At 40.1% G+C, this 25,016-nt stretch overlaps 2 protein-coding genes across 2 annotated transcripts in view; both read right to left on the reverse strand.

Moving 5' to 3' along the window:
• dhrs11a (dehydrogenase/reductase 11a) overlaps positions 1-14,694 on the reverse strand; it is a 28,195-nt gene extending 13,501 nt beyond the window's left edge. The window contains exon 1 of the mRNA XM_080748753.1: positions 14,503-14,694. Coding sequence (XP_080604879.1) covers positions 14,503-14,634 — 132 coding nt within the window. The 5' untranslated portion in view covers positions 14,635-14,694. The remainder of the gene's footprint in view (positions 1-14,502) is intronic.
• A 1,070-nt stretch (positions 14,695-15,764) lies between these two features.
• Positions 15,765-25,007, reverse strand: ggnbp2 (gametogenetin binding protein 2). The gene is made up of 14 exons (XM_080749027.1): positions 24,947-25,007; positions 23,306-23,432; positions 21,814-21,894; positions 21,131-21,384; positions 20,163-20,261; positions 19,645-19,758; positions 19,064-19,273; positions 18,621-18,795; positions 18,322-18,507; positions 17,857-18,028; positions 17,644-17,766; positions 17,406-17,551; positions 16,624-16,854; positions 15,765-16,504 (listed from the first exon to the last, which is right to left on the reverse strand). Exons 2-14 carry the CDS (start codon positions 23,396-23,398, stop codon positions 16,316-16,318), a joined length of 2,073 nt encoding a protein of 690 aa, XP_080605153.1. The 5' UTR covers positions 23,399-23,432; positions 24,947-25,007; the 3' UTR covers positions 15,765-16,315.
• Between the last annotated feature and the right edge of the window lie 9 nt (positions 25,008-25,016).

Consider the following 25,016-nt stretch of genomic DNA (forward strand, 5'->3'; position numbering starts at 1 on the left):
AGCCTCTTGATAAGGGCGTCGGCCACGGGTGTCTCAGAATCCACCTCCAGAGAGGAGCAATAAGTTGGCACTGCGGTGGTCGTGATGGTCACAGTGTCGTCTCCCAAGGTCTCTACAGGAGAAGGTTCAGTGGTGCAAGAGTCATATATCCTTGCTGGGATATCACAGGTCAGACTGTTGGGTGTGAGTAAATGGGACCAAAAGAAAGGGCACTTTGACAAATTGAACATTTTATTGTTTTGAAGATTAAGTGAAGTAATATTGTACACTGTATGATTTTATTGTTTGAATATTTAGTTAAAAAATAAAATATTTAGATATTCCACAGCAATATTAATTCATAAACTGCTAACGGGGCTACCAAAAGTTGAGGTTTCTAATAGGAGGTTTTGCTAAATATTATGTTTAGAGTAATTCCAAATATTTAATAAAATTCAAGTTCAGTTTTGTGGATTTAAAATTAATAACTGGTTTAAAACTAGACCTTCCTCTTTATTTATTCTGAGCTGTGCAATAATCTTCTGAGTAGATTTACTTTATTTTGGTATCTACAATAATACTTTAAAGCACTTTAACTTAAAGAAAATGGAGTGCTTTACCCCAGAGCAAATCAGGGCAGCCTTAGAAGAGGAACAGTTTTATCTTGCAGAGTTGTTGGAAGCTGAAACCGATGTCAGAAAGACAAGTAATTCAAGATAGAATAATAGAAATTAATTCATACTTTACTAGCCAAAGAGTCTTAAAGCCATCACCACCTGAAATTGACCCAACTAAATTGAATGAGAATGGGATTCAAAGAAGAGAGAAAATATTTCTGTCCTTGTATAATAATTTAAAGGCTGAGGTTCGAAATGCCAGATTAAAACTAAAGGAGGAATGCACGAAATTTGAATTGGAGAAATGTTTACTAATACTGCAAAAATGTGAGTCTGACCTAAAAAGAGACTATGAAGGTTTATGGGAACAGACAACTTCATATCAAGACTTGAGAAGGAAAATGGATAACTGTGAATTGTTGACTGGTGAAGTTGTTTATCTTCTGAAAAAGCGTTCAGTTGAGGCTGGGACGACAGAGTTCGGCCCAGTGGCCCCAAAGGTAACAGAGCTCCAGTCACCTCGAAGGGAAGACGCCAAGTCAATTCATGGCTTAACTGTGTCACGAATTGAGCAGAAGAGTGAAGCCGTTGTGAAACAAAGTGACTTGGACAATACAGAGGGGGACACGGTCACTTCCATTCCGGTCCTGGAGCCAGTGCCACCTTCTAGAGTGAAGGCAGAGGTTTCTCTTTGTGTGGTTGAGGCCACCTCCTCAGAGTATCCTGCTCCCATAGACCAGTGCAAAAAGGACGTACCAGATACCAACCTGAGTCCTCAAGTACCCTCAGGTCCCTTCATCCCTGGGCTGGGCAAGCCCGTGGCTACAAACCCATGGCCCATTACTGCTAAAGATCTACCCAGCCTGAAAGAGCCTGGCCCAACACACAGTGGTGGGCAAAGAAAGAAACCAGTGACGGCAGCAGCGTTGGCAAGAAAACACAAGGGAAGCATAAGTCCTCACAGCGATTTAAATGCAAAGGAAAAGACAAGGAAACAGTGGAGGATGGGCAGATGGAATCCAAGGTGGCTGGAGGAAAACCAGAGAGGAAAATGTGCAAGGAGGAAAAGAATAGCAAGGAGAAAAGTAAAGATGAAGGACGGTTCATGGGGGCAGAGATGACTTAAAGGCCTGACAGAAACCTAAAACAAAGTTTATAACTTTTGACAAAAGTTAATACTGTAAAGAAACCGTGGGAAAAAAATGTTGGTTGGTTGAAGGTCAATTTAAAAGGTTTAATGGTACACTTTGGTTTATTAGGAAAAATTACAAAGTTTTGTTGCAGCCTAAAGCAGCACTTTATTTTTGTATTTTTTGGGGGCAGTGTAGCTGTCCCAGCAATGGGGGGGCGACAAGAATTATTTTGATGTATTCATTTTATTGTTGGAAATGTGGAAATGGTGGTTTAATTTTGATTTGAGTGACATATTGTGGTTTTGCAGGGTAATGGTGCCACCTGTTACTCAGGTAGCGTATGGTGTGGCTTGGTCAGAGGTCACATGATGTAATTAGTGTATATAGGGTCCACCTGGTCAGGTGCAGGTTAACAAAGATGAGAACAGATTGAGTTCTGAAGAAAGAGGAGCTCTTGTCTCTGAGAGGAGTCTCTGAAGAAATAAGAAAAGGCAGAATGTTAAAGATTTAACTCTCCTGAATGTTTGGGTGCAGAAGGCGCACATGGTATGTCACGTTTTGTTTGTTTGAAGCTTTTATTGTCTTGGTTGTACAAGTCATTGGTATTTCATTGTTTTTTTTATTGTTTGCATAATTGTTTGTTTCGTTGTGGCTAAAATGTGTTATTTGTATGTATTTCCCAGTTTATCACGGTGTTTGAGCATGGGAGGAAATAAAGATTCCTGTGAAAAACAGCAGTTGGAGCATTGTCCTTCTCTGTGCCTGAAGAAGAGTGTTTAGGAGCAGTTACATACAGTATTGATGGATCTGCTCTTAAAGGAGTAGTTCACCCAAAAGATTACACACCCCATGCCTTTAGTTTTTTGTTTTTTGTCACATTCCTGGGCCAATAATTTGATAACCAGTGGAGAGTATCCTAGTGACCAGCCACCCATCATCAAATTATTGGCTCAGGAGGAATGAAAATTAAAAAATCTCCATGAATTCAAGGCTTCATGGGGTGTGTAATTGATAGAAATAAGTAATTTTTGGGGTGAACTACTCCTTTAAGATGTTCCCTAATTTTATATATATATATGTCACGGTTTTAAAGAGAACCAGGGCATTCGAGACGCGGAGCACTCGTGGTGCGGCACGGGGCGGAGCAAGCGGTCGCCAATACAACGTACTCCAGGCGGTGCGCCGCTCTATTGTCCACGACACTGCGAGCGGCTACCGAAGCCCCCCTGTATCCACGAAGCCCAAACGAGTTACGAGGCCCCCCTGGGTCCACGAAGCCCCAAGCGGCGCGAAGGCCAGCGGACCTTGGTCCTGCTCTTCGCCCCCGAGCGCCGCAGGCGCGAGTGGCCGCGAAGAGCGGGCCAGGGCCGCGCGGCCGGCGGAGCGCCGCGCGAGTTACGAAGCCGTGGTGAATGCAATCGTTATATTTATGCCCAGGCCGTAAGGCCTGGGCAAGCGCACGTTAAACGCCCTGTCCAAGTGACTACAATGGAGCTAATGGCTAGGCTAGGCTAGGCTAGGCTAGGCTAGGCTAGGCTAGTAAATAAAGAGTAAACACTTCCGGTCTGCGGCGAGTTCAAAGCGTGACGTAACTCTCTTATCCAGTGGCTGACGTCGCCATCTGGTGGTGATTAGTGTGTGGTGAACTACAAAACGAGCGCTCTTACCGAGGTCTCCCTGAGTTACCCATTTACCCTGTAACATATATATATGTATGTGTATGTATATATATATATATATATATATATATATATATATATATATATATATATAAAACATTTTTTTTTTTTTTTTGACAGAATCAAAGGTTTTAATGGTCATGATTCAACAGGATCATGTGTTGATTCTCGACTTAAAAATCTTGATTTTCTCGAAATGTCTCGAAATCAATTCTTTTTATTGGCACCAGAAAACCAGGCCCACTGATATGCCCTATAGATAGTGATACACACAGCATATATGGGTATCTTGCACATTCTGAGGTGAGCTTAGCTTAGGAGGGTAAAGGTAATACAAACAACATTATCACTGCTTTAGACCGCCCTCTTTGTGGATTTATAGAAAAGCCTTTGATCATGTGCAACTTTTACAGAAATTGCATGATATTTTAATGTTGTTTTAGAGTGGTTTTATAACTGTTTGTTTCATAGATTTCAGCCTGGGAATTCTTAGGCCAGTTTCCTCGGCGGACCCACAGGACTCGTGTTTTAGGCCCTGTACTCTTTATATCAATAACATTATCTTCATCCTGAAGGACTGTCAATCCCATCTTTATGCAGATTACATCGTTTTATACTGTGTTGCAGGGCATTCACCAAATATTCGAATATTCGAATATCAAAGTCACTATTCGACGTTGTTCACCAAAGTTTTCCTCTTAAATATAGTTATAAAGCTTGGCTAGATGGGAAGTCATAAGAATGAGTTGTCAATGAGTTGTTAATGCTCTATACCAGGGGTTCTCAAACCTTTTTAGGCCCTGACCCCCAAAATAAACATTTTAACTGGGGACCCCCACCCTGACAAGCACTTGGAATTGTAGGTGTTACATTTAATGTGACTCGGTTCCGCAGATAAATATTGTGAAAATAGCAGATCTACATGCTCACAACGCCTCGCAATACAAGGCATTGTGAGCATGTAGATCGGCTATTTTCACAATGTTCGCCTCTTGCTTACTTAATATTTGACAGTTTGGCCAGTCCTGTCGAATATTCGACTATTCGAATAATTTGAAGTCGAATAATTTGAATACTAAAAATCACTATTCGTGAATGCCCTACTACTGTGTTGGAGACTTGGTTGAGCTTGCAGTTAAGAAGCTGCAGCTTGCCTTTAATGCTCTCCAGGATGCCAGGCTTGTTCTAAATGCAAACAAAACTAAATTTATTTTGTTTACTAGGGCTTTAAGCATTGACTTAGATAACATACTTATAACATCTGCAAGTGGTTCCACGATTGAGAGGGTCTCTGAATATAAGTATCTTGGCATCTGGCTTGATAACAAACTTTATTTTAAATTCCATGTTGATGATCTTGTCTCTAAACTGAGACAAAAAGTTGGTTTCCTTTAAAGAAATAAATCATGCTTTCCCGTTTCCACTTTTCTCTCAGTCCTGGACTATGGTGATATTAGTTATGGGATTGCTGCTCCATCACTTTTAAAACGCCTAGTCACTGTCTACCACTCAGCCTTAAGGTGGATTACTGGTGATAGTTATGGTACCAAGTTCTACCAACCACTGTGCGCTTTATGAGATCTCAGGTTTATCCTCTCAGAATGAGAGGCGGGATAAACACTGGTACCCGTTTTTATCTAGAAAAAGCTATTGCTTGGATGCACTGATCCTACACACTTCGAAAGGTTGTCATTGTTTGATAACAAGGAAGTCTGAACCTTGGTGAGTGGGCACTATCTTTTAAAACTCTGACTATTTAACCCTATTTATTAACGTGTATATAGTTAAAGATATATATATTTTGGCTATTTCTGCCTTTATTGATAGTGAACAGTAGTCTGACAGGAAATGGGGAGAGAGAGATGGGGAGTGAGACGCAGCAAAGGTTGTCGGGATCGAGAGTCCATTAACATTAGCAGACTACGGTAGGTGCCTGGACCATTCACTGATGATTATTGTTATTGAATTTGATATGAGTTGGGTTGAGTTGAGTATGGGTTTCGTGGGGTCGTGCTATTAGCATACTCATAGGTCCTCCTAGCATACTAAACGAGGGCAAAGATAGAGATAGGAACAACATGAGGAAGTATGAGGCCAACAAGAGACATGTCCATCCATGGCAGTAAAACTAACACCTCAAAGGTTTGTCAAGCACAAGCTAGCACAGCAGTGTGCTGTTGCACAGGGAGAGATACACACTGAGCTGTCTGGGCAGATCTGAGTATTACTGCAATGGTCTCAGGTGACCTAGAACTAAATGTAACAGTTACAAAATAAAAATAAATGATGAAACCAAATCAGCAATCTGTCAGAATGTCTGTGAATTCCCATATTAATAGGAGAATAATGAGATATACCAATAGATTACAGGTGAGGTCACAGAAGAAGAAAATGTTGATTACGCTCACAATCACTAACATGGAACTGTCAATTTTACAGACTACTGAGACTTAGTGCTGATACATTTCCTGGATAAAACAAAAAATGTACACAGTTATTTCATGGGATAAATCAATTCCCACACACACACATTACCGTATCACCTCTTCATTGATTTATTACAGAGGGCTGACATTTGAGTCACAAAAGGACATTTCTCAAGATACGTAGATAGGTTCTTTTGAAAGGTCCTTGTGACCAAAATGTCGACGAAATCAATGCAGGAGTATATACGAGTGTGCGGGCATTAACTTTCTTTGGAAATGAGATCTTTGGGGAATTTGATTCTGTGCGCCACAGGGAGGGTCCAACACAGAACCAAAAGCAAAACATTTCACTTTCACCCATAGGAGTCACCAAAATGCCAAAATGTCACTGTGTGTTGCCGAAACTTCATTTACAAAATGAGTCACGTAACATGACATCAAATAGGGTTTTGATAACATATACCTTTTTTTCTGTAATTATCTTCACAAATGTGTGGACAGGGCTTATTTCTTACAAAAAACTCCATACTCTCTAGTCTCTACATCATGAACGCAACATCTACTCATACCCAAACTGGAATCGCATGTTGGGTAGCCTCTATAGAGCCTAGTCAGCCTACCTCTAAAAACGCTTTCACATCTACCTATAATATTTGGCGTTGGCATAGCTGAATGGTTAGGGAGCCCCTGGTTGTCCCAGGCCAGGGTAGCAATGTCGATGTCACGATGTGTGTCCCTGAGCAAGACTCTTAACCCCTAATTGATCATGCAGTCCTTTTGGGCAGCTGGGTTGGGCTGCAAATGCTGAATTTCCCTCGCGGGAGGAAATAGGTATCTATGATAATATAATAGGGGGCGCGGGTGTGTGGAAATGTGGAGCATTGGTGGTGCAAAATAGTGCTTCGCTTCTGTCACCATTGCCTATACTCCTTCAACAGCCTATGGGTATATACTGTATACATATGTAATTGATATTGTGTAAAAAAATAAAATAAAAAAAAGAACCAAACTTCTGCTTTGACAGGTTTCATATATCAGGAGAGGGTGTAATGTGTGGAAAGCTGATGCTATCGGGTGCAGAATCTGTGGGAAAATGTCTGATTATCAGATGGATGCATATGTTTGTCAGCTCACACACAGCTGAAGTGGAAAGTCTACAGTCAGTAGAAAAGTGTTCTACATGGTTGAGTCAAAAGGTCACTGAATAACCAATGAGGTGATTAGATGAGCTCAGGAGAAAATTGACACACCAAATTAAATACCTGGGGAGCATGAGCAAACATGGCACAATTGTGATTTAATCACTTTTTGCCACACAACTCACAATATCTTGACATTAATATAATGCGCACACGGTTTCTTAAGATAGTAGCGTTGCCTAGGCCTATATATTGTATAGGATAGGGAAAGTTTGCTTTTGCAGGTTAAGATGAATAATGTTAAGTAATTAAATGTGTATTCAATATGCACTTAAGCCTATCTTCTTCAAGTGACTTACACCATCGGTTGATGGAGTATAACTTAAACCTAACACAGTATTGTCTCCCAACTTAGTAGAACTTGAGTTCCTCAAATGGATGAATAGGCCTACCAACTCTTAGTAAGGAGATATGTTAGGAATGATTCAAATGGGAGTCTTTGCATGGATGTCCACATCTGTGGTCAAAGCCCCATTCAATCTAAGCTCAGCTGTGAGTGTTCCATGACAGTGAAATTGCCGGTTAGTGTTTAGGTTCTTTCACAGTTCAGAAAAGGAAAATGTCATACTTTATTTAGACTTGCATTGCTTAAAACTGATTGAACAGGCATTCTAATCACCCTGTCTTTGCCCCTGCTCCACCAGGGCTGTCAAATACAGTCAAAATAAAAATCAGTGCCTTATGGAGCACTTGTATTTACTAACTAGATATACAGTAAGCCATTTATATTATGCTGCAGAACAAATCATTGCATATGACATGAAAAGAGCAAATACAAGCCATGAGTCATTAAAGGGGAAGACCACCCATTTTCAATATTGAACTGTGTCATTAATATACCTTAGAGGAGTTGTGTGGAAATAGGAAAAAAGTTCCCCCCCTTCTGTGTTGCCTAGAACTGGAGGATTGATTTTGGGGTTTGTATTGTAAAGTAACTCCTCTAAGGTATATTAATGACATATTTCAATATTGAAAATGGGTGTTCTTCCCCTTTAAGATCTAAATCCACTTTCAGATGTACCATAAATCTACGCTAAAAAATATTGAATATCGGGATACATATTGGTGATTATCTGTATCATATTGTATCGATATGATAGGCTAGGCTCATGTAGCAATAATTTGATTGTTTTTAGTTTTTCATAAACTCCTTAATTTGTATATTGCCAAGCCCTACCCCACATTACATACTGACACATTTGTCTGCAATGCAGATGGAGAAAATATTAAGAGGTTGTGAAAGCTAGCCACTCCTGCCACTCTCAAAGCCCATAGTTTGATTTATCTTGTGGCATTTTGGTCATGTGATTCATGAAGGCCTGTATTGATACATACTGTATTGTACTCCTGTGTCAGTATAGTCATCATCATACTGTAAGTTGCCTGCCAATACATATCCCTAGAACATTTTGAAAGTAAGTAAATACACTTACTATATTGTGAATCCACATTTTATATATTTTTGAAATATAAATGAATATACATTTTCATTAAGCAGTAATTCATAATTATGCCCAGAGTAGCAACAGGAACTACAATGCAAACTAAACTATCACCACAAACCTACACATAATGGACTACAAGAAATGAGGACTTAAGTCCAGCAGTAGATCTGTTCAATTCAAATTCACTCATCTATCACTTATTTAAGAATAAGAGCTTGTATAGTGGCTACTTCACCTCAATAAATAAACAGTGTAATAAATCATTTTCTCTAGCATAAAGAAGTCAGTATTGACTTCACTTGTCACAACATGCAGGCTTATGGGGTTTTGCAAGAGTTAATGAGACGTTATGTGACTGCTACTTAAAAGAATCCATCCCTTCTTCATTCCAGAATATCCCCCTGGTGACCACGCGTCTCCCTCCAGCTCAATGTTTCTCTACTGCCTAGTGCCTACTCCACATCCTCCAATACAACGTCTGCTACCACTACACCCCACTGAACTCACTGTGCTGTCAAAAACGAGTCCTGACATTACGGACAGCACTAGATGCATGTGTCTCAGCTACCATGGCTAAGAATATTGCTCTTAGAAGAATATATCCATGCAACTCATAAACTGTCCCAATGGAAAGGAATAAGCACCAAAGGGAAATCAAGAACAAATGCTAAGTGATGGACACTTGCAACCCCCACTAAGACCATGCCAAGTTTGGCACAACTATGCCTGTGGCCCATGGCAGGGAGTGTACAATGATAGCTTTGTCCCCAGCTCAAACACAGACGACTTTCTGAGGCCTCACACAAGCGTTGAAGTCTGTCCCAGAAAGGGGGAGTTGAAAGCCTGGTACTCGGCACAATCGAATGTACTCCTTAGTTTAGCCAAACATTTAGCCAGCCAAAGCTAGCATGTGGTTTTGGCTCATATCATTATGTACCCTGCCTCATTATGTGCAGAGTCAGTCAACTCATAATTAAAATATTTAGCATATACAAGAAATACTATATTGATTTTGAGGGCTGTGGCTATGAGTCTTACACAATGCAAGGACAGGGCTGAAACATGCTTGGGCAGTTAATTATTGATAGGTAGAGCCATGTGATCAGAGTATGAATGGACATGAGCTGAATCGTTTGCACAACTTATATAACGTGGGCTGTGTGTGTGTGTGTGTGTGTGTGAGAGAGAGAGAAATAGATAAGGGGGAGTGAGAGGAAGTAGCTATGGGTGTGAGTGTGTCAGTAAAACTTTAATCACAGTCAGGCTATGTCGTTATTTTTCTGAAAACCAAAGCAATTATGCTATAATTTCCAGTGAATACAACCAGTAGCTAAAGTTTAAACTGGCCTTTCTGCCATAACACACTGGAACTTGTCCCTGTTGTCACGGAAACTCCAGGACCACAGACAAAAGAAAAATCTACCAAACAGATCATTTCTAAGACAAGACATTCCAAGATATTGTACACAGCAGTGATTCTCAAACTAAATTTATGTGCATTTGGCCACAGACCCCATCTGAAAATATGTTGTGCCATGGACCCCCATAAGAGAAGATTTGTGTAAAAATACAATAAAAAATAGCAGATCTAGAGGCTCACAACACGTCACATCACTGCACACTGTGAGCTTGTATTATATATATCCGAAATATGAAAGTGTTAAACTGGTTAAAATGAATGTGATCAGTGGCACTCCATGGCCCTTGCCATGAGTTCTAATAATAGGATAGGATAGGATAGGATAGGATAGGATAGGATACCGGCTGTGTTGGACATGAGCATCCTGAGATCAAGGACATCGAAGGCAGTGCTATGCAACCTTTTTAAACACTTAAAATGTAGTATACTTCATTTACCAGGGACCTCAGTGGTCTGTACTTGGTCCCCTCCTTTTTTTCACCTTGCACCAAATCTATTCACTGAAAATAGCACCTATGGTCGTCAAATATTAGCCTATTCATTATGAGTTGCCAATAGGGAAGCTAGGGTTAATGTGGTTAGTTTCAAGAAACCCCAGTTTGTAAATAGGCCACAAACCAACATTTAATACGATTTCTATCTCTGGGACCTCAATCTAAACTATAAGTGTTAATGGACCAGTACTCTCCGAGTTTCATAACTTTAAGATCAATTTGATGCTGACGTTTTATTGTCAAAAGCCCCCCCCCCCCCCCCCAACTTGAGAGCAGAGGCGCCCACTGGCCTAGTGGTTCGGGCTATGAACTGATTTTGCATCTACCTGGTCTGAAGTGGGAACAACGCCTTATAAAGGTTAATAAAATCATTCATTATGCACTTATTAACAGTTTAACTACTGTTCTTGCATCTACCTGGTCTAAAGTGGGAACAATGGTTTATTACGGTTAATAAATTCTTTCTACGCTATGTGCTTAACTGTATGTTGTTATGGCTGTAGAGGTGCCATGCCTGTTTCCTGTTGCGGTTAATTTCCCATAACTTAATTTGATTGGCTGATTTCACTGGTTCATTTGATTGATTGCAGGCAGCTGGGCCAATCATACATTATGCGGAAATTAACCGGAACAGAATGCATATTTTACTGTTAATAAGTGCATAATAATAATGTACCATCTCAGTGGCCTAGTGGTTAGAGTGTCCGACCTGAGATTGGGAGGTCGGCGACTCTGCGTTCGATCCCCGGCCGGGTCATACCAAAGACATACCAAATAGGACCCAGTGCCTCCCTGCTTGGCACTCAGCATCTATGGTTGGATTGGGGTAAGTCCCTGCGACACAAGCTGCCTCGCCCTACAGAAACAGGAGATAGGATCCTATCTCTGGTGGATAATAAAGGATAAAAGTACATAATAAAGGATTTATTTGTTAACCTTAAAGGTATTGTAGCCACTTTAGACCAGGTAGATGCAAAAAGCATACTGTAGTTAACTGTCAATAAGTAGTGCATAATAGGCTCTGTGCAGTCTGCAGGTTTCATATCCATTTCCTGGTCCAGTTCATTTTCCCATGCTCCATATGATTGACTCGGCTGCAATCAATCAAATTATCCAATTAAATCAGCTGGCAACACCTTGTTTACAATCCTGTGTGGACCATACATATTTTAATAAGAGATTCTCTCTCTCCTCCACTCTAATAAAATGGGGTGGCGTTTCCATTCTAATTTATTTTGTGAGGTCTGTAGCTTCTTTTAAGGATCTTTAGGATGCCATAGTGTACCAGAAGGTGCTGCAGGCGTAATCAAACTGTAATTGAACAAGTGCCCCAGCCAATATTTCAAAAGCACTGACCCGCACGGCAGTGTGCGGGTCAGTCTGTCTTTGAGTCAGATTTCCTCCTCCTAATGTTCTGTTACCAACGCACCTGCTAAGAGAGGAACTGGGTGTGCGTAAGCCTTCCCTTCAAAAGCACTTCTATAAAAGTGGGCGTTCTAACTAAATTGTATTTTTGATAGTAAGTATTGCAGCCCAAGTAATTAACTTCTTTGTTGGCTTAAACTTCAAAGTCACCTAGGCTATAACCCTTAATAATAGGCCTTCTTTATTTTTGCAATAGACTCAAAGAGTATCAACTCTCTTTTAGCAAGAGAGTAGGGATGGACATCGGTATCGGCCAATATCAGAAATCGGCAGGTATCATATCAAACCGGCCAAATCGGTGATCGGCAGGTCACTGACATAAATATGCCAAAATCGGCCAATTGTATCTCTTGCACTGCACAGCATGATGCTCGGTCCTGTGACGTAAACATTAGCAAGTAGCAGCCAGTCTACTTAGTGGCAGCCTACAGAATACAGATGGTGCTGATTACCTTTGCAATGTAAGGATATATTCCATAATCCTGTGTCAATGTCGTCTCCAAAAAGAAGGGGGGGGGGGGGGGAGCATGCGTCACCTGCTTTTAGACTGGATATTGTCTGTGATTTTGGATATTGTACTATTGTGATTGATTTGGCATTAGTGTTCTTCTAGCTTATTGGTACTCAAATTGAAGTATGTCTTGTAGGCCTACTTGGCCTGAAACAAAAGGGTATTGGAGCAACCCTATTTCCTAGTTCTTAGCTAAAGAAATCGGTATCGGGAAAATCGGTTTTGGCAGGTCAGACCTTCATAAAACCGGTGGATCGGTATCGGCCAAGAATTTTGCAATCGGTCCATCTCTACAAGAGAGACAACTTATTGTCAGATAATCAGGTGCTGATTTTGTGGAATTCTGCTCTATTTATTTTTACTTCTAATTTATCCTGCTGAGAGACTACCGGAGAGTAAATCATCAGCGAAAACAAGAAACAGAATACAATCACAGGCCGACTTCATGACATTAACTTGTTTTGTATGAAGAAAAGAGGACCAAAATACTCCCTTGGGGGGACCCTGTTAAGAATCGGGGCCGGGTTCGGCCCAGTGTAAACGGGCCCTTAGTGGATGAGGTGAGGTGAGGATATGATGTCAATCAGATCCACCCTTGTTCTCTGCTACTCTGCCCCCCAGATAAGACCTAACCCATTCAGCCTATCTTTCCTAGTGGTGAATGCAACATTTTCTATTTCTATCTCAGTATCATTGATGGAACGTTCAAGAATCAGAGGAGGACAAACCTGAAGCAATGGTTTGTTTTGTCTGAAACATATATGGAGACCAGATCAACCATGTCATAGAAAAATGATTATGCCAAATCACCAAATGAGAGAGGGCGAGAGGGAGAGAAAAAGCTCTCAGTCAGTGCAAGCATTGTCTGTCAGCTCAATTAACTTGTTTATGCATATATTAAATATAAATAGCAATTATTGGAGGTTGGGAGGTGCATCAACAGCTGTGCAAAGTGAGACAATTAACTCCAGTCCAGTTTCTGTCATTGGTTCTCAAAGTGGGGTCCAGGGACCCCCAAGGGTCCTTGAAGGAGTTCCAGGGGGTCCCCAGCTAAATGATAGTTAGGAACCTTACCAAATGGACCCTTAGCAGGGGTCTGTAACTCAAAGAGTGTACAGTACACATGGAACCAAATGGACCCTTGTACAATCTCAGAGTTAAATTAACATTGATTTTACAATATAAAGTGGGGTCTCAAAGATATAAATCTGCTAGAGTACAAAACTTCTCTTCTGTGGGTCCCTTAGGCCTACATATCTTTTCAAATCAGGCTAATAAGTGTCAATTTGGGGGTCCTTGACATTAAAAAGTTTGAGAACCACTAGTTTATGTGCAAATCATTTCTTTCATATAGCCTGGCCCGATAAGTATTATAAAATTAAACAATAAGTTGATATTTGTAAAAAACCTCGTCTAGAATGTCAATAATATGGATTTCCACCTCTTGCATACGTTCATATGCCCTTGATGTCAGGATGCTTTTTAACATTTACTATAGGCTACGGTCCCATTTCATTTCTTTAGATGCGTGCTTCTAAACCAAAAACCCATAGGCCTATGCCATCTTTCTTCAAAGTAACCTTTGTCTATAACATCATGTGCAGTGTGCAGCGTAATTCACCATAAATCAAAAAGATCCACAGAGAACAATCTGCTAATAAAATGTTTACAATCAATTCAGTGTCCAGTGGTGTAAAGTAGGCTACTTTCCTTGAGTATTTCCATTTCTTTACTTACAATACTTTTACTAAAATAGCAGATCTACACTCTCACAATGCATCACAATGTGACACATTGTGAGCTTGTAGATCTGCTATTTTCAAAAGAGTTTGAACATTTGAAATGTGACATTCTGCATAATTTCTACATTTAAGTACATTTTTATGCCAATATTTTGCACTTTTACTAAAGTAAATCTTGAATACCGGACTTGTAACAGAGTATTTCTACATTGCAGTATTGATACTTTTACCTAAGTAGTTTTTCCACCACTGACAACTAGTGACAACAGTGAAGCTAGAATAGTTCCACTAATAGTCTATTAGGCAAAGCTGTTGAGGAGCTAATGTTAGCAGTTAGCTATCCAGCTTGTTACCAAAGCTGCTCGTCTATTGTTAAAAATAATAATAAAACAAAATAATAAATAAAGTGGTTGTGGTGGGAGTGGGACTCACCTCTATCTTTTCCACGCTCCTGGCACAGCCGACAACCCTCATGCCCTGCTGGACAAGAGCCCGAGCAACAGCCGCCCCGATGCCGACCGAGGCTCCTGTCACCAGAGCGACTCTGCCTTTCCATCGCTCCATGATCTCAACAATGTTCTTTGCTGGCGCTATCGTAGAGGGAAGCCCTTGGATGTACGAATATAAATTGCTCACAATTTTGCCCAAACTGTATAAGGCAATTTGGGGGCGGGATGGATGCACTCTTCTGCCCTCCCCGGGTCTGCCTTCGCTGCGTCCAGGAACCAGCAGGCAGCACTGTACGGAAGGCCCAGGGCCAATCCATGCGCTCGGGATGAAATATTAAACGGCAACCTACCGTATGCGTTCCAATGTTTGGCTCAACATCACCTCCCACTTTATGAGTGGTGTAAAGTAACTAAGTACATGTACTCAAGTACTGTACACAGTACATTTTTGAAGTATTTTTTACTTTACTGGAGTATTTCCAATTTCCAGTAGGCCTACTCCACTAAATCTGAGAGACAAATACTGTACTTTTACTCCACTATTTATTTGAAAACTTGAGTTAATTTGTCGGGTTGATTATCCAAAAACATGTATACATTAACCACTTCCCATTCTCATTTCGATTTTCAACCATTTGAAAATAGCTGATCTACAAGCTCAATGCGTTGCGATGTGACGTATTGTGAGCTTGTAGATCTGCTTTTTTCAAATATTTTTTACATGTTTGAAAAATTGTGAAATGGGACATTCTGAGTACTCTCTACTTTTGGTACTTTAATTACATTTTGATTCCAATACTTTTGTACATTTCCTCAATTAAATTTAGAATGCAGGACTTGTAACAGTATTTCTACAGTATTGATACTTTTACTTAAAAATGTAGTACTTTTTCCACCACTTTATTTTGGAGCCTTGCTACCTTCGCCTGAGATCTACTCATGCATGGTTATCTACCGCCATCTACTGGCCAAGTAACACGGTGATAGTGGAAGTGGTAGCAGGTGCGAGGCAAACTCAATGTAAATGCATACAATTCCAGGTCACAGGCGCTTGTTCAAATATGAATTTCGAAAGTTTGGGAATGCTTGTCCCACTGAAATACTCTTCAACATAACTTAAAAAGCAGCTTGAGGTCTTGGCTCTCTAAGAGGATTGGGTTATTTATTATCTTGACCCATGACCCCCAAGCTGTTTTTGCACTGAAAACATTTGAGATAAGCATAGCATAAAAGCACAGTACAATGTTATAATGCATATTAATAAATATTCTTTATTTTGTAAATTTTGCACATTGCGCTCTTATCACACCCAATTCATAATATAAATGGATGTTTATTCTTTGTAAAATCTCTATATTTAGAATTTCTGTACACATTTATTGGTACAACCTTTATCACTACATGAAGTGTCACAGAAGTGAGACAAAATTGAAAAGAAAAACAAAACAAAAATAAGACTACTAAAATATATCCCTAATGTCACAGCTTGCAAGTTTGATTTACCAAATTCCATTGTGCCCTTTATGAGACCAACAAATAACAAGGCTTTGTCAAAAGGAACCATTACAGGGTTGGAAGGTGGGCAGGAAAAGCATGTGCGCAAGTGAGAAGAGATGAATAGAAACTAAGAATCACATTTAATTTAATTCAAACAAGTTAAGAAATAGCTGAACGAGATACCCAAATGTACTTCTGATTTTCTTTCACTAAAGGCGGTGCAGCAGTGGTCATGAGTGTTTTCCCATTGAACGAGTTGATGAGTGCAGCTACTATACTTTATCACTAGCAGTGGCTAGTCATTCAACACCACAGGCTCGCTTACTCTGCTCAGTGGCACAGCACTGACGGCAGTAGTTAGTGAATTTGTCTTTCAAATGCTGACGGTACAGGTCGCGGCGGTTGTAGAAGGACTTGTTACTTTCAACAAATGCCTTGATTTCATCCTGTGTTAGCCCGCTCTCATCCGATGTCACTTCAGAATCCTCCTGTTTGTAAGAATGCATTCATATCACAGGGGGGAAAATACGTAAGGTATGAAAGATCCAAAATAAAAATAAAAACATTAAATGTACATCAGTTTTTAATTAAAGTATTATTTACTAACCAGAAGCTCCTTTAGACTTTTTTTGTTGGCCTGGCCACACATGTTTGCATCTGGAGGCCCAAGATGATGGCTGAGGGTCTTCTGATGCTGTGCCCATGGTAACTGAGGTGAAATGCTATAACATGGGATGCCACACGAGGAGGAACACGCTTCTTTGTTTCGGCAAGGGTGTGATGTCAGACTGTGTTCCCTTGTGTTCCCATCCGTCTCACACACCTCAGCTGCTTGTCGCTGTAAGAAAACGGGAGACATTTCAAGGGGACATTTAAAAAGGTAGAGCAACACATAAAGGACAAACTTCAGAAATGGACATACTAGTCCATAGGTTCTATAACTGCTGAAAAAAATTAAGCTGGGTACGAAGAATCATGATATCACAAGTGGAGGGAATTGCTAGTTGAACATACTGTATTGACTGTACAGGGTATAATATTGGCTTATAAATGTTCATTGAATGTTTGCATTTCAACATATGTATTTTCAAAAATCTGGAAGCCTTCTACTGTTAAATACAAAATTAAATCTATATCGATTATATAAAGTAAATCTTGGGGTGGGGCAGGTTTAACTGTACAAACTTGATTCCCAAAATGTATACAAAATAATTATGCATTATTTATGAGAATGCGAAATTATAACAGTTACAGGTACAGTTTTATTACATTATCTGAATTTCCAGTATTTAAAATTATTCGTTGCCCTGTCTTTGAGATAGGTGGGTCACACACTGTATATTATGTAGAGATACATACTGTAGAGCTCACTAGCTGAAATGTCCTCACCTGATCATTGCATAAGCCTTTGCCTTTTCTTTTCTTCTTTTTAATTTTGCACTTAGTGTTTTCTTCAGAGTTCACCCAACACTCCACACAGCTGTCCACTCCATCCTCTTCCTTCTCTTCTGCACAGTGGTGGCCATTTGTGTCATCTATTTCAAATTAAAAAGAAAAGAAAACAATCTGAGAAATAATGACTTAATTTTGAATAAGTGACAAGTTAAAGGTGTTCAATATTACTGACCTGCTTCATCATGGTTGCAGATTCCCTCAGTGCAGCTGACATCAGAGCCCACTCTTGAGCCAGTCTCACTGCCTTCCATGCTTGAGTAACCACAGTCACTACCATTGCAGTTGGGAAACAAACCTAGACAAAACATTGGGTCGGTGAGGGGAAAATCCTTTTCACTTTTGATAATCACCACACACAACCTCAAAAAACATTAAACATTGATACCTTTCTTTACTGGGGTTGAGCCCAGGATTGTGCGGTCTGAGCAGTCACAGGAAGTGCTTCCATTGACAACAATAACCTCCCCAGCGCAGACCTCCTCTTCTTCTTCCTCCTCCTCCTCTTCATCCTGGCTACCACAGGCATTGCAGGTGCTCACCACAGACTCAAATGAACCCTACACACCACATACCGTTCAGCATGACATACAGCAACAGGCAAGGATGTGAGATAAACGGACATTAAGTCAACTGGTAACTAGTTGAGTCAACAATGGAATGTCATATTATAGCTGTCCATTTTCATTATTTTCACAATGGATTCAATGTAGTTATTATTTATTCACAAGCTCTCGTTAATACTTTTCATAAGTTCAATATTTATAAACCCCAGAGACTCACTTAATTATACTATGTGGAGCAAATTGGAACAACAAGAGGACTAAAACACATACAGGGGCAGATTCATTACCTCATCCAGACTCTTTTCCTTCTCAGGTTCCTGCTTAGTCAAGTCGAAACCACACTTGTTTTTGCGACGGTTCTTTCTCTTTTGTCTCTTCTTCTCTTGCTTCAACTCTTTCACCCTCTCCTCCACAGAGAGCTCCTCAACAAGCTGTTCCAGTCGGCTGAACCCTTGCATCTTCTCCACAGCCATCTGGATCCATTGGGGTAAAGACACATTAAGTCTCAAACCAAATCACAACACAACACAATGACTCATCCGTTGTAACCATTTTATCGGTCACTCACAGGTTAAACAGTATGTACCTCAAAACTTTTGCGCAGTGCATCAATTCCCAAGTGGAAGAGCATCTGCCATGTCTGCTCCTCAGCCCTCAGTTTCTGCCAGATCTTGTGCAGACGTTCATAAAGGTGGATTCCTAAACAGGTTAGGACTTCTTCTTGCGCAATGTCAATCGTCTTGGCGTGCCTCTCTCTGCGTCTAACAAAAATAAATTGATCAAATACTTGACTGCTTCAAATTACCAACAGGCACAACGAATTTTTGCATCCAAATGAACCTCGTCAACATAGCGCTCATTCAGAACTATGAATTGCCAAGTATGAGGTTCACACAAGGATAACCGTTTTGGCACTTGGTGCTACAAAACAATTAAAGCAGCACCACTGACAATGTGCAATGACAAAGAGATACAGTATACAGTACACGTAGATTAAAGCTGCAGAAGGACTTCCAGCAGTGCACTTACTCATAACCCCCTGCAAACTCTGGCTCAGCCCGGCCGAGGAGGTGGGCGATGAAGTCAGTCTCACAGCACACATGGACATGGCGTTCATGGGGGCAGCAGCAGAGGCCCTCATACAAGGCAGCGCAGTAACCCTTCTCCTTACTACAGTCCAACTCCCCCACTAGGATGTTGTATGCCCTAAGTACCTTAGCCTTGCAGTCCGTGCAGAACCTGTGGATGACGACATAAACATATTTGAACTATGAACAAAAAATCGATGGCCCTCATTTATCAACGTGATGCAGATCAGATTGGCGTACGCAGAGATATTTAAAGACGCTAGGTTTCTGCCGGCAACACCGAGATCAAATGTACATTAAGCTAGGATTGGCTGTTTAGGATGCATTGATAAATATGCATTGAAGAAATATGCAGTTTTTTAAACTCCATTGAGGGCTGATATGCCAACAAAACTATTCGATTAAACGAGTACTCATTTACTCAAATATAAGTTTGCACCCCTTCCTTAAAATGAATCCATAAGTAGGAAAGGATAGCAAATAAAGCGTCTTGTAGATCAAGCCGCATTAGTTACACATTACCTGTGTTTGCGCAAGTATGTCTCCAGAGTTTCTAAGAGACAGGCACTATCGATGAGGACCACCTCATCTCTGCACTCCTGAGACATCAGCTCCCATACATCCATCCAACTTCCCCTGTGAACAAAACCCACAACTATGAAAACAACATCAACAGCAAGAAAAAGTTACCTTGGTCTTCGTCTAATCTAAAATGATACAAAAGCCAATTCCCAATGTCCTGACTGACATTGAAGCATATTACCTCTATAGTATAGGAAGGATTTCAAATAATACAATAATGAGCAGTAGCTGTGTTTCCATTAAAGTGTTTTTGTGCATAAGATTCATCATAAGATTCAGTACATAAAAATAAAAATAAAAACATTAGTGCCGTGTTACTGCAATCTGAACACTTTTGGGGGAAACAGAGTAACCTAATGTGTAATTGCAATTAGAGTACTTGGTTACCTTTTCAAAAATAAATGGCGATACTTCGTTACATTTAAGATAATGAAAGAAAGATATTGGACAATACTCACCCCAATGGCTTGGGTTTGTGCGTGTCTAAGGAGTGCAACTGACATCGCTTGTTCTTTTTGCTTTTTGGAATAGCATCAATCATGTCATTCAGCTTTAACCTATAGAAACAGAGAGAAACACTGAACTGGCTATAATGGATAAAACGATTACAGTTTTCTTACAGGGTGTAAGCTTTGTAGTAACTGATGCTGCAACATCATAACATACACAAAATAGCTAATATTTTACTCTTGTTACTACAGGAGAGTTCAAACGAGAAATAAGATTACCAAAGACTTCTAAACCAATAAATAAGATGACTAAAGAGTTTGAATCATTGATGTCAACAATGTATAGAAGATACAATTACACTGACTGCATTATGCAATAGGGCTAAGGCCTCAATTATATTATTTTCTTAACGAATATTCTATCGATTTATTTTCTGATTAATCAGGTAGAACCTTTGTTATTAAACCCTTTTGTTTAATAACAAATCAATAATAAAATAATAAAATAAATCAATTCGAAAGTACTTTATGGGCCATTTATGTAATATTTGGACAAACAAAAGACAAACCCCCTATGTCTAATAATGGACTATCCCTCCTCCCCCTTGCGCACAAACATTAAAGATTAAGTGAAATATCAATCAGCATCAATCAAGAAACAGACACAGATGAAGAGTACCTGTAAGTGCAGAAATGCTGTGGTATGCATTCAAAAGACAATAGTTGTGGGCACACTATAGATGTTCTCATTATTTATCTACTATATTCTCCTCAAAACATTGCAAAGAGAGCACTGCCTGGGATCTTGACAGTTTGTACTTTTATCCCATTATTTTTTGGCTTGAAGCGAGGCCACATCGTTTCATTAGGAACAGTAATTTCTAGTTTCTTTCTGATGATCCTGACTTTGGCAAAGTTTTGGGTTGGACTGAGCCTTATACAGCCAATGAAGACCAGTGTACATTACTGAAACTCACCCATGGAAGTAGAAAAGAGTGTACAGTTTCTTTACATCTTCCAAACAGGCCTTGTTGACAGAGAGCATGCTTGTGGACGTCACAGTGAGAGGCTCTAGGGCAGGGTTCCCAGACTCCACCAACTGGGAGAAGAGGCGCTCCACACTCCGTCTGCAGCCCACACATGGCACCAGCTGGGATAGAGCACTGAACACCTCTCTGGATGTTACCGTCATAGCAACATTCAAGTCTTGTTGTTTCAATTTAGAGAGGTACTAGGAGAGGAAGACATGAGACACACCGGTTATGACCATTTAAAGAACACATGGAGACATGACTCACAGAGTTTGTTGGAGGTGTACTGCTTATCAGTTCAGCCAATTATGTGCTCCAATATTCCCTCTTTTCCATCTATGAACATTGACTGTTTGGGGCAGATATGCTGGCTAAAAACTAAATCTCCTTTTACAAGTGCAGACTAGCCAACACCTACTCGGGACTCCTGAACTCCAAACCTAGCATCTGGTCTTCTCTTGAGCTCTGCTGCGTTAGCTGCTCCTGTGTCTACATGGGTCTCCTTTTATTGAGACACTTCTAACATGCTCATTTGGATGCGGATGTGTCTTTCTAACCGTGACATTGAAATAAGTGTAATTTCCATATCTTCCTTTTCAAAAATGAACAGTCATGTTAAAGCTCCTTACCTGGGTAAAGGTTTTTAATTGAGAGCCATTAATCTGGTGGTTGTCAGCTTCCATGAGACTGTCTGAAAATTCCATCACCATCTGAAAACAAAAGTGAGGGCCGAGGGGCTAGGGTCAGCATCTCATGCATTCAACAAGTCATCATATAATAATGATCTCTGGTCAAAGAGCTAGTAAGCAATAAAGCATGTCTACCCAACTTCAAAGGCATCAGAAAATATGTCCCCACTCCCCTCTTATTTGTTTATGGAATGAATACACTCTACTTTTATTATCCACCACAAAGTAAGATACTTATACAATATTGATTAAAGTGGCCATTTACCAGCCACTTGGACTAGTAAACAATAATGACTTCAATTTCCTAACCTACAGTACTTGACATATAAAAGTGAGTGGCTGGTGAACTTTAAGATGCACTTTTCTAGATATAGTATATTTAGAGCAGTCGATAGCAAGGTTACACGGAGCAAAAGAAGAAAACATTAATATGTGGTCGGACATTGCAGATAAGCTTAAGGCTATGATTCAAGAAATCACTATATAGTGGTAACAGCCTAGCACAGGCATGCACTATTGTACATTCCGTGTTGGTCCGGGGAAAAGGGGTGGGTGGGTTTTCTTTTCCTTTTCTTGTTTTGCTATTGTTTGTGTTTGTCTGTTAATTGCATTTTTCTTTTGATTAATGTTTTACTTTTTCTTGTTCTATTCATATGTATGTCTCTAATTTCATGTTATGGAAAATAAAAATAATTGATAACAAAAAAAAAAACTTTAAGATGCACTGTAGATGACCAAAAAGGCCTGCAGCCCGCATATTGTATAAGCATTGTAATGATGTACACTTCTAGTTGACTAGTCGATTGAAAGGTGCCGCTTAGTTGTTTAAACTATTATTTATTTATTAAAATATAATGGTTAGCACAAATTGAGCAGCACATTAGAAAGCTGTCCTCTGTCATTCTCACTGGTGCGGCAGTCAAAAGTCACATAAAAGCAGAGAAGGACTAGCACACAGGATATAACTTATAATACAGTATAGACATTTCTTATTTCTTATTGTGTTTTGCACATAAAACAACAAGCTTCTCAAATATTCGATTAATTGAAAAGGCAATCGCTAAGAGAATAATCGATAGTCACAGCCCTACTCTCCTGGACCCCCGCAATCGGTGTATCTGACCTCCTAACTTGCATGCAGTAAGTGGACTGTGGTGGACTGGTGGTGACACCCACTGAGAAGAATGATACATTACAAAGCGTGAATCAAAACTGCATCCCGGTTCCAACAATGGACATGGGCGGAGCGCTTGTTTTATGTGCCGTTATGGACAGAGTAGAAAATCTTTAGCCCACCGACTTCAGGCACCTCCGCACGGTCCAGGGGAACACAACGGAGCGCTCCCTACCTTCGGTTCAGCCAATCACAAGCTTCCACTGCTGTTATCGGGATGCTGTTTTGATACACGCCATTACAGAAATGCGTTCTTACAGTGAGACTATCGTCGATATATAAGGGAATCTGCCTGGAGAGGAATGGAAAGTCTTCTTCCCCGTCCCTGCAAACAGCAACCAGACGCGCCATGTCTTCTTGTGCAGCAGTGCCTGTACAGAACGTCCTGTACAGAACGTCACACAGACAGACAAACACACACACGGGAACTTACACACAATGACATTCACCGAGGCAGGCTACGACAACAAATATTATGCTAATTTTTTACAGGTCACATATTAAGCTTTTTTTAAATATATGCAATCGTTAAGAAATGCGACAGAATCAATGCATTCATAAATCAATTTACCCAGGAACGTTGTGTGATTCTGTGACACAGCTAGCTAGCTAGCTACAATTACACGTTACTCATGACCCAGATTTAGCCAACTCGCAAACTAGCTAAAGGAAAAGACAGCAAGAGGATGACATTAGTCAAATCCTCATACTAGACTTCACCATATCAGTAGGTCAGCCGCAAATTGCAACACTAGATTTTGTTATGATCGGATGAATCTAGGGTTGCAATAAATACCTCCCATAGGCAGCCAATGCATCAAAACGTTTTTTTTTGCTATCTGATTGTATTAAACGACGTCAAACTCACCAATATCGCGGCTCTATGGAAAGCTTGGAATTTACTCTTGCTATCTGCAAAGTGTTTGTTTCAGAAAAATCCACCGTAGGAATGTTATGAGCCGGTTTCTATCAAGAAATTTGGTTCAGGTGATTATTTTTTCTAAGTCCTGGAGTTTGGAAGCGCTCGTGGAAAATCGCTCAACGGTCCTGTGTGACCACCTGGTCCTAAATGTCCCATAATGCACGAGGCAGCGGGACGTGGCGTTATATAAGACGAGCGCTTTCGAAGTTCAACACATAGAAAATAAACCATGTCTGCTCGGATTTCTTGACAGAAAATAAATCATAACATGTTTACGGTGGATTTTTCTGAAACAAACACTTAGAATAAATTCCAAGCTTTCAATAGAGCCGCAATATTGGTGAGTTTGACGTCGTCTAATACAATCAGATAGCAAAAAAAAAAAGCAAAAAAAAAAAAAAAACGTTTTGATGCATTGGCAGCCTATTAGATTCACCCGATTATATATTTTAAAAAAAAAACTAGTGTTGCAATTTGCTGCCATCAGTAGGTTACAAGGGCAGGGTTAACTGTGCTAGCTTATTTTAACTATAAAGTTAGAGATACCAGAATCTATCCTCAGCTCAGCTGGCTAGCTGACATTAGCTTGCTAACTTAATTAATATATTATTTAAGTAGAGATGTATGTTTTTTTCTAAAGATTACTAATTACAATATGCGTGTCGTGCAAAATAATCACTATTTAGGCGAATTAAATGACATTGGCGTTACAGATTATTTATTTCAATGGCGATTCAGTGAGCTCTGGCAGTCCTTGCAAACTTGGCTAACTGCTAAGTAGTTAGCATTGCTATGTTACCTGGCTAAACGTTAGCAGGAAGGCTGGCAGAGAAGCTAATAGAAAGTTGCACTGCGCTACAGTGACTTTAATCGCGTCTATTTGCTTTTTTTTTTTAAACGTTGACCACACTTATACAAACTACGGAACGCAAGCAACGATATTTGTTAACTGAACTCCGTCAACGTAGTTTACTCACCCGCTGTCTAAAGTTGTTGATTTTAATACAAAACAAACAAGTGCGACAGAGTAGTACAGCCGCTTACTGG

Source organism: Nannobrachium achirus (genome assembly GCF_963921795.1).
Source record: "Nannobrachium achirus genome assembly, chromosome: 19".
Classification (NCBI taxonomy): domain Eukaryota; kingdom Metazoa; phylum Chordata; class Actinopteri; order Myctophiformes; family Myctophidae; genus Nannobrachium; species Nannobrachium achirus.

What these genes read in the sequence shown, in the direction of transcription:
- ggnbp2 (XM_080749027.1), bottom strand. Translation starts at nt 23,398, where the DNA reads ATGGCGCGTCTGGTTGCTGTTTGCAGGGACGGGGAAGAAGACTTTCCA. An exon ending in CACAAACCCAAGCCATTGGG is followed by an intron (nt 19,759 to 20,162) that starts GTGAGTATTGTC and finishes TTTTGTTCACAG; the next exon opens with GGGAAGTTGGATGGATGTAT. An exon ending in ACATACTTGCGCAAACACAG is followed by an intron (nt 19,274 to 19,644) that starts GTAATGTGTAAC and finishes CGTCATCCACAG; the next exon opens with GTTCTGCACGGACTGCAAGG.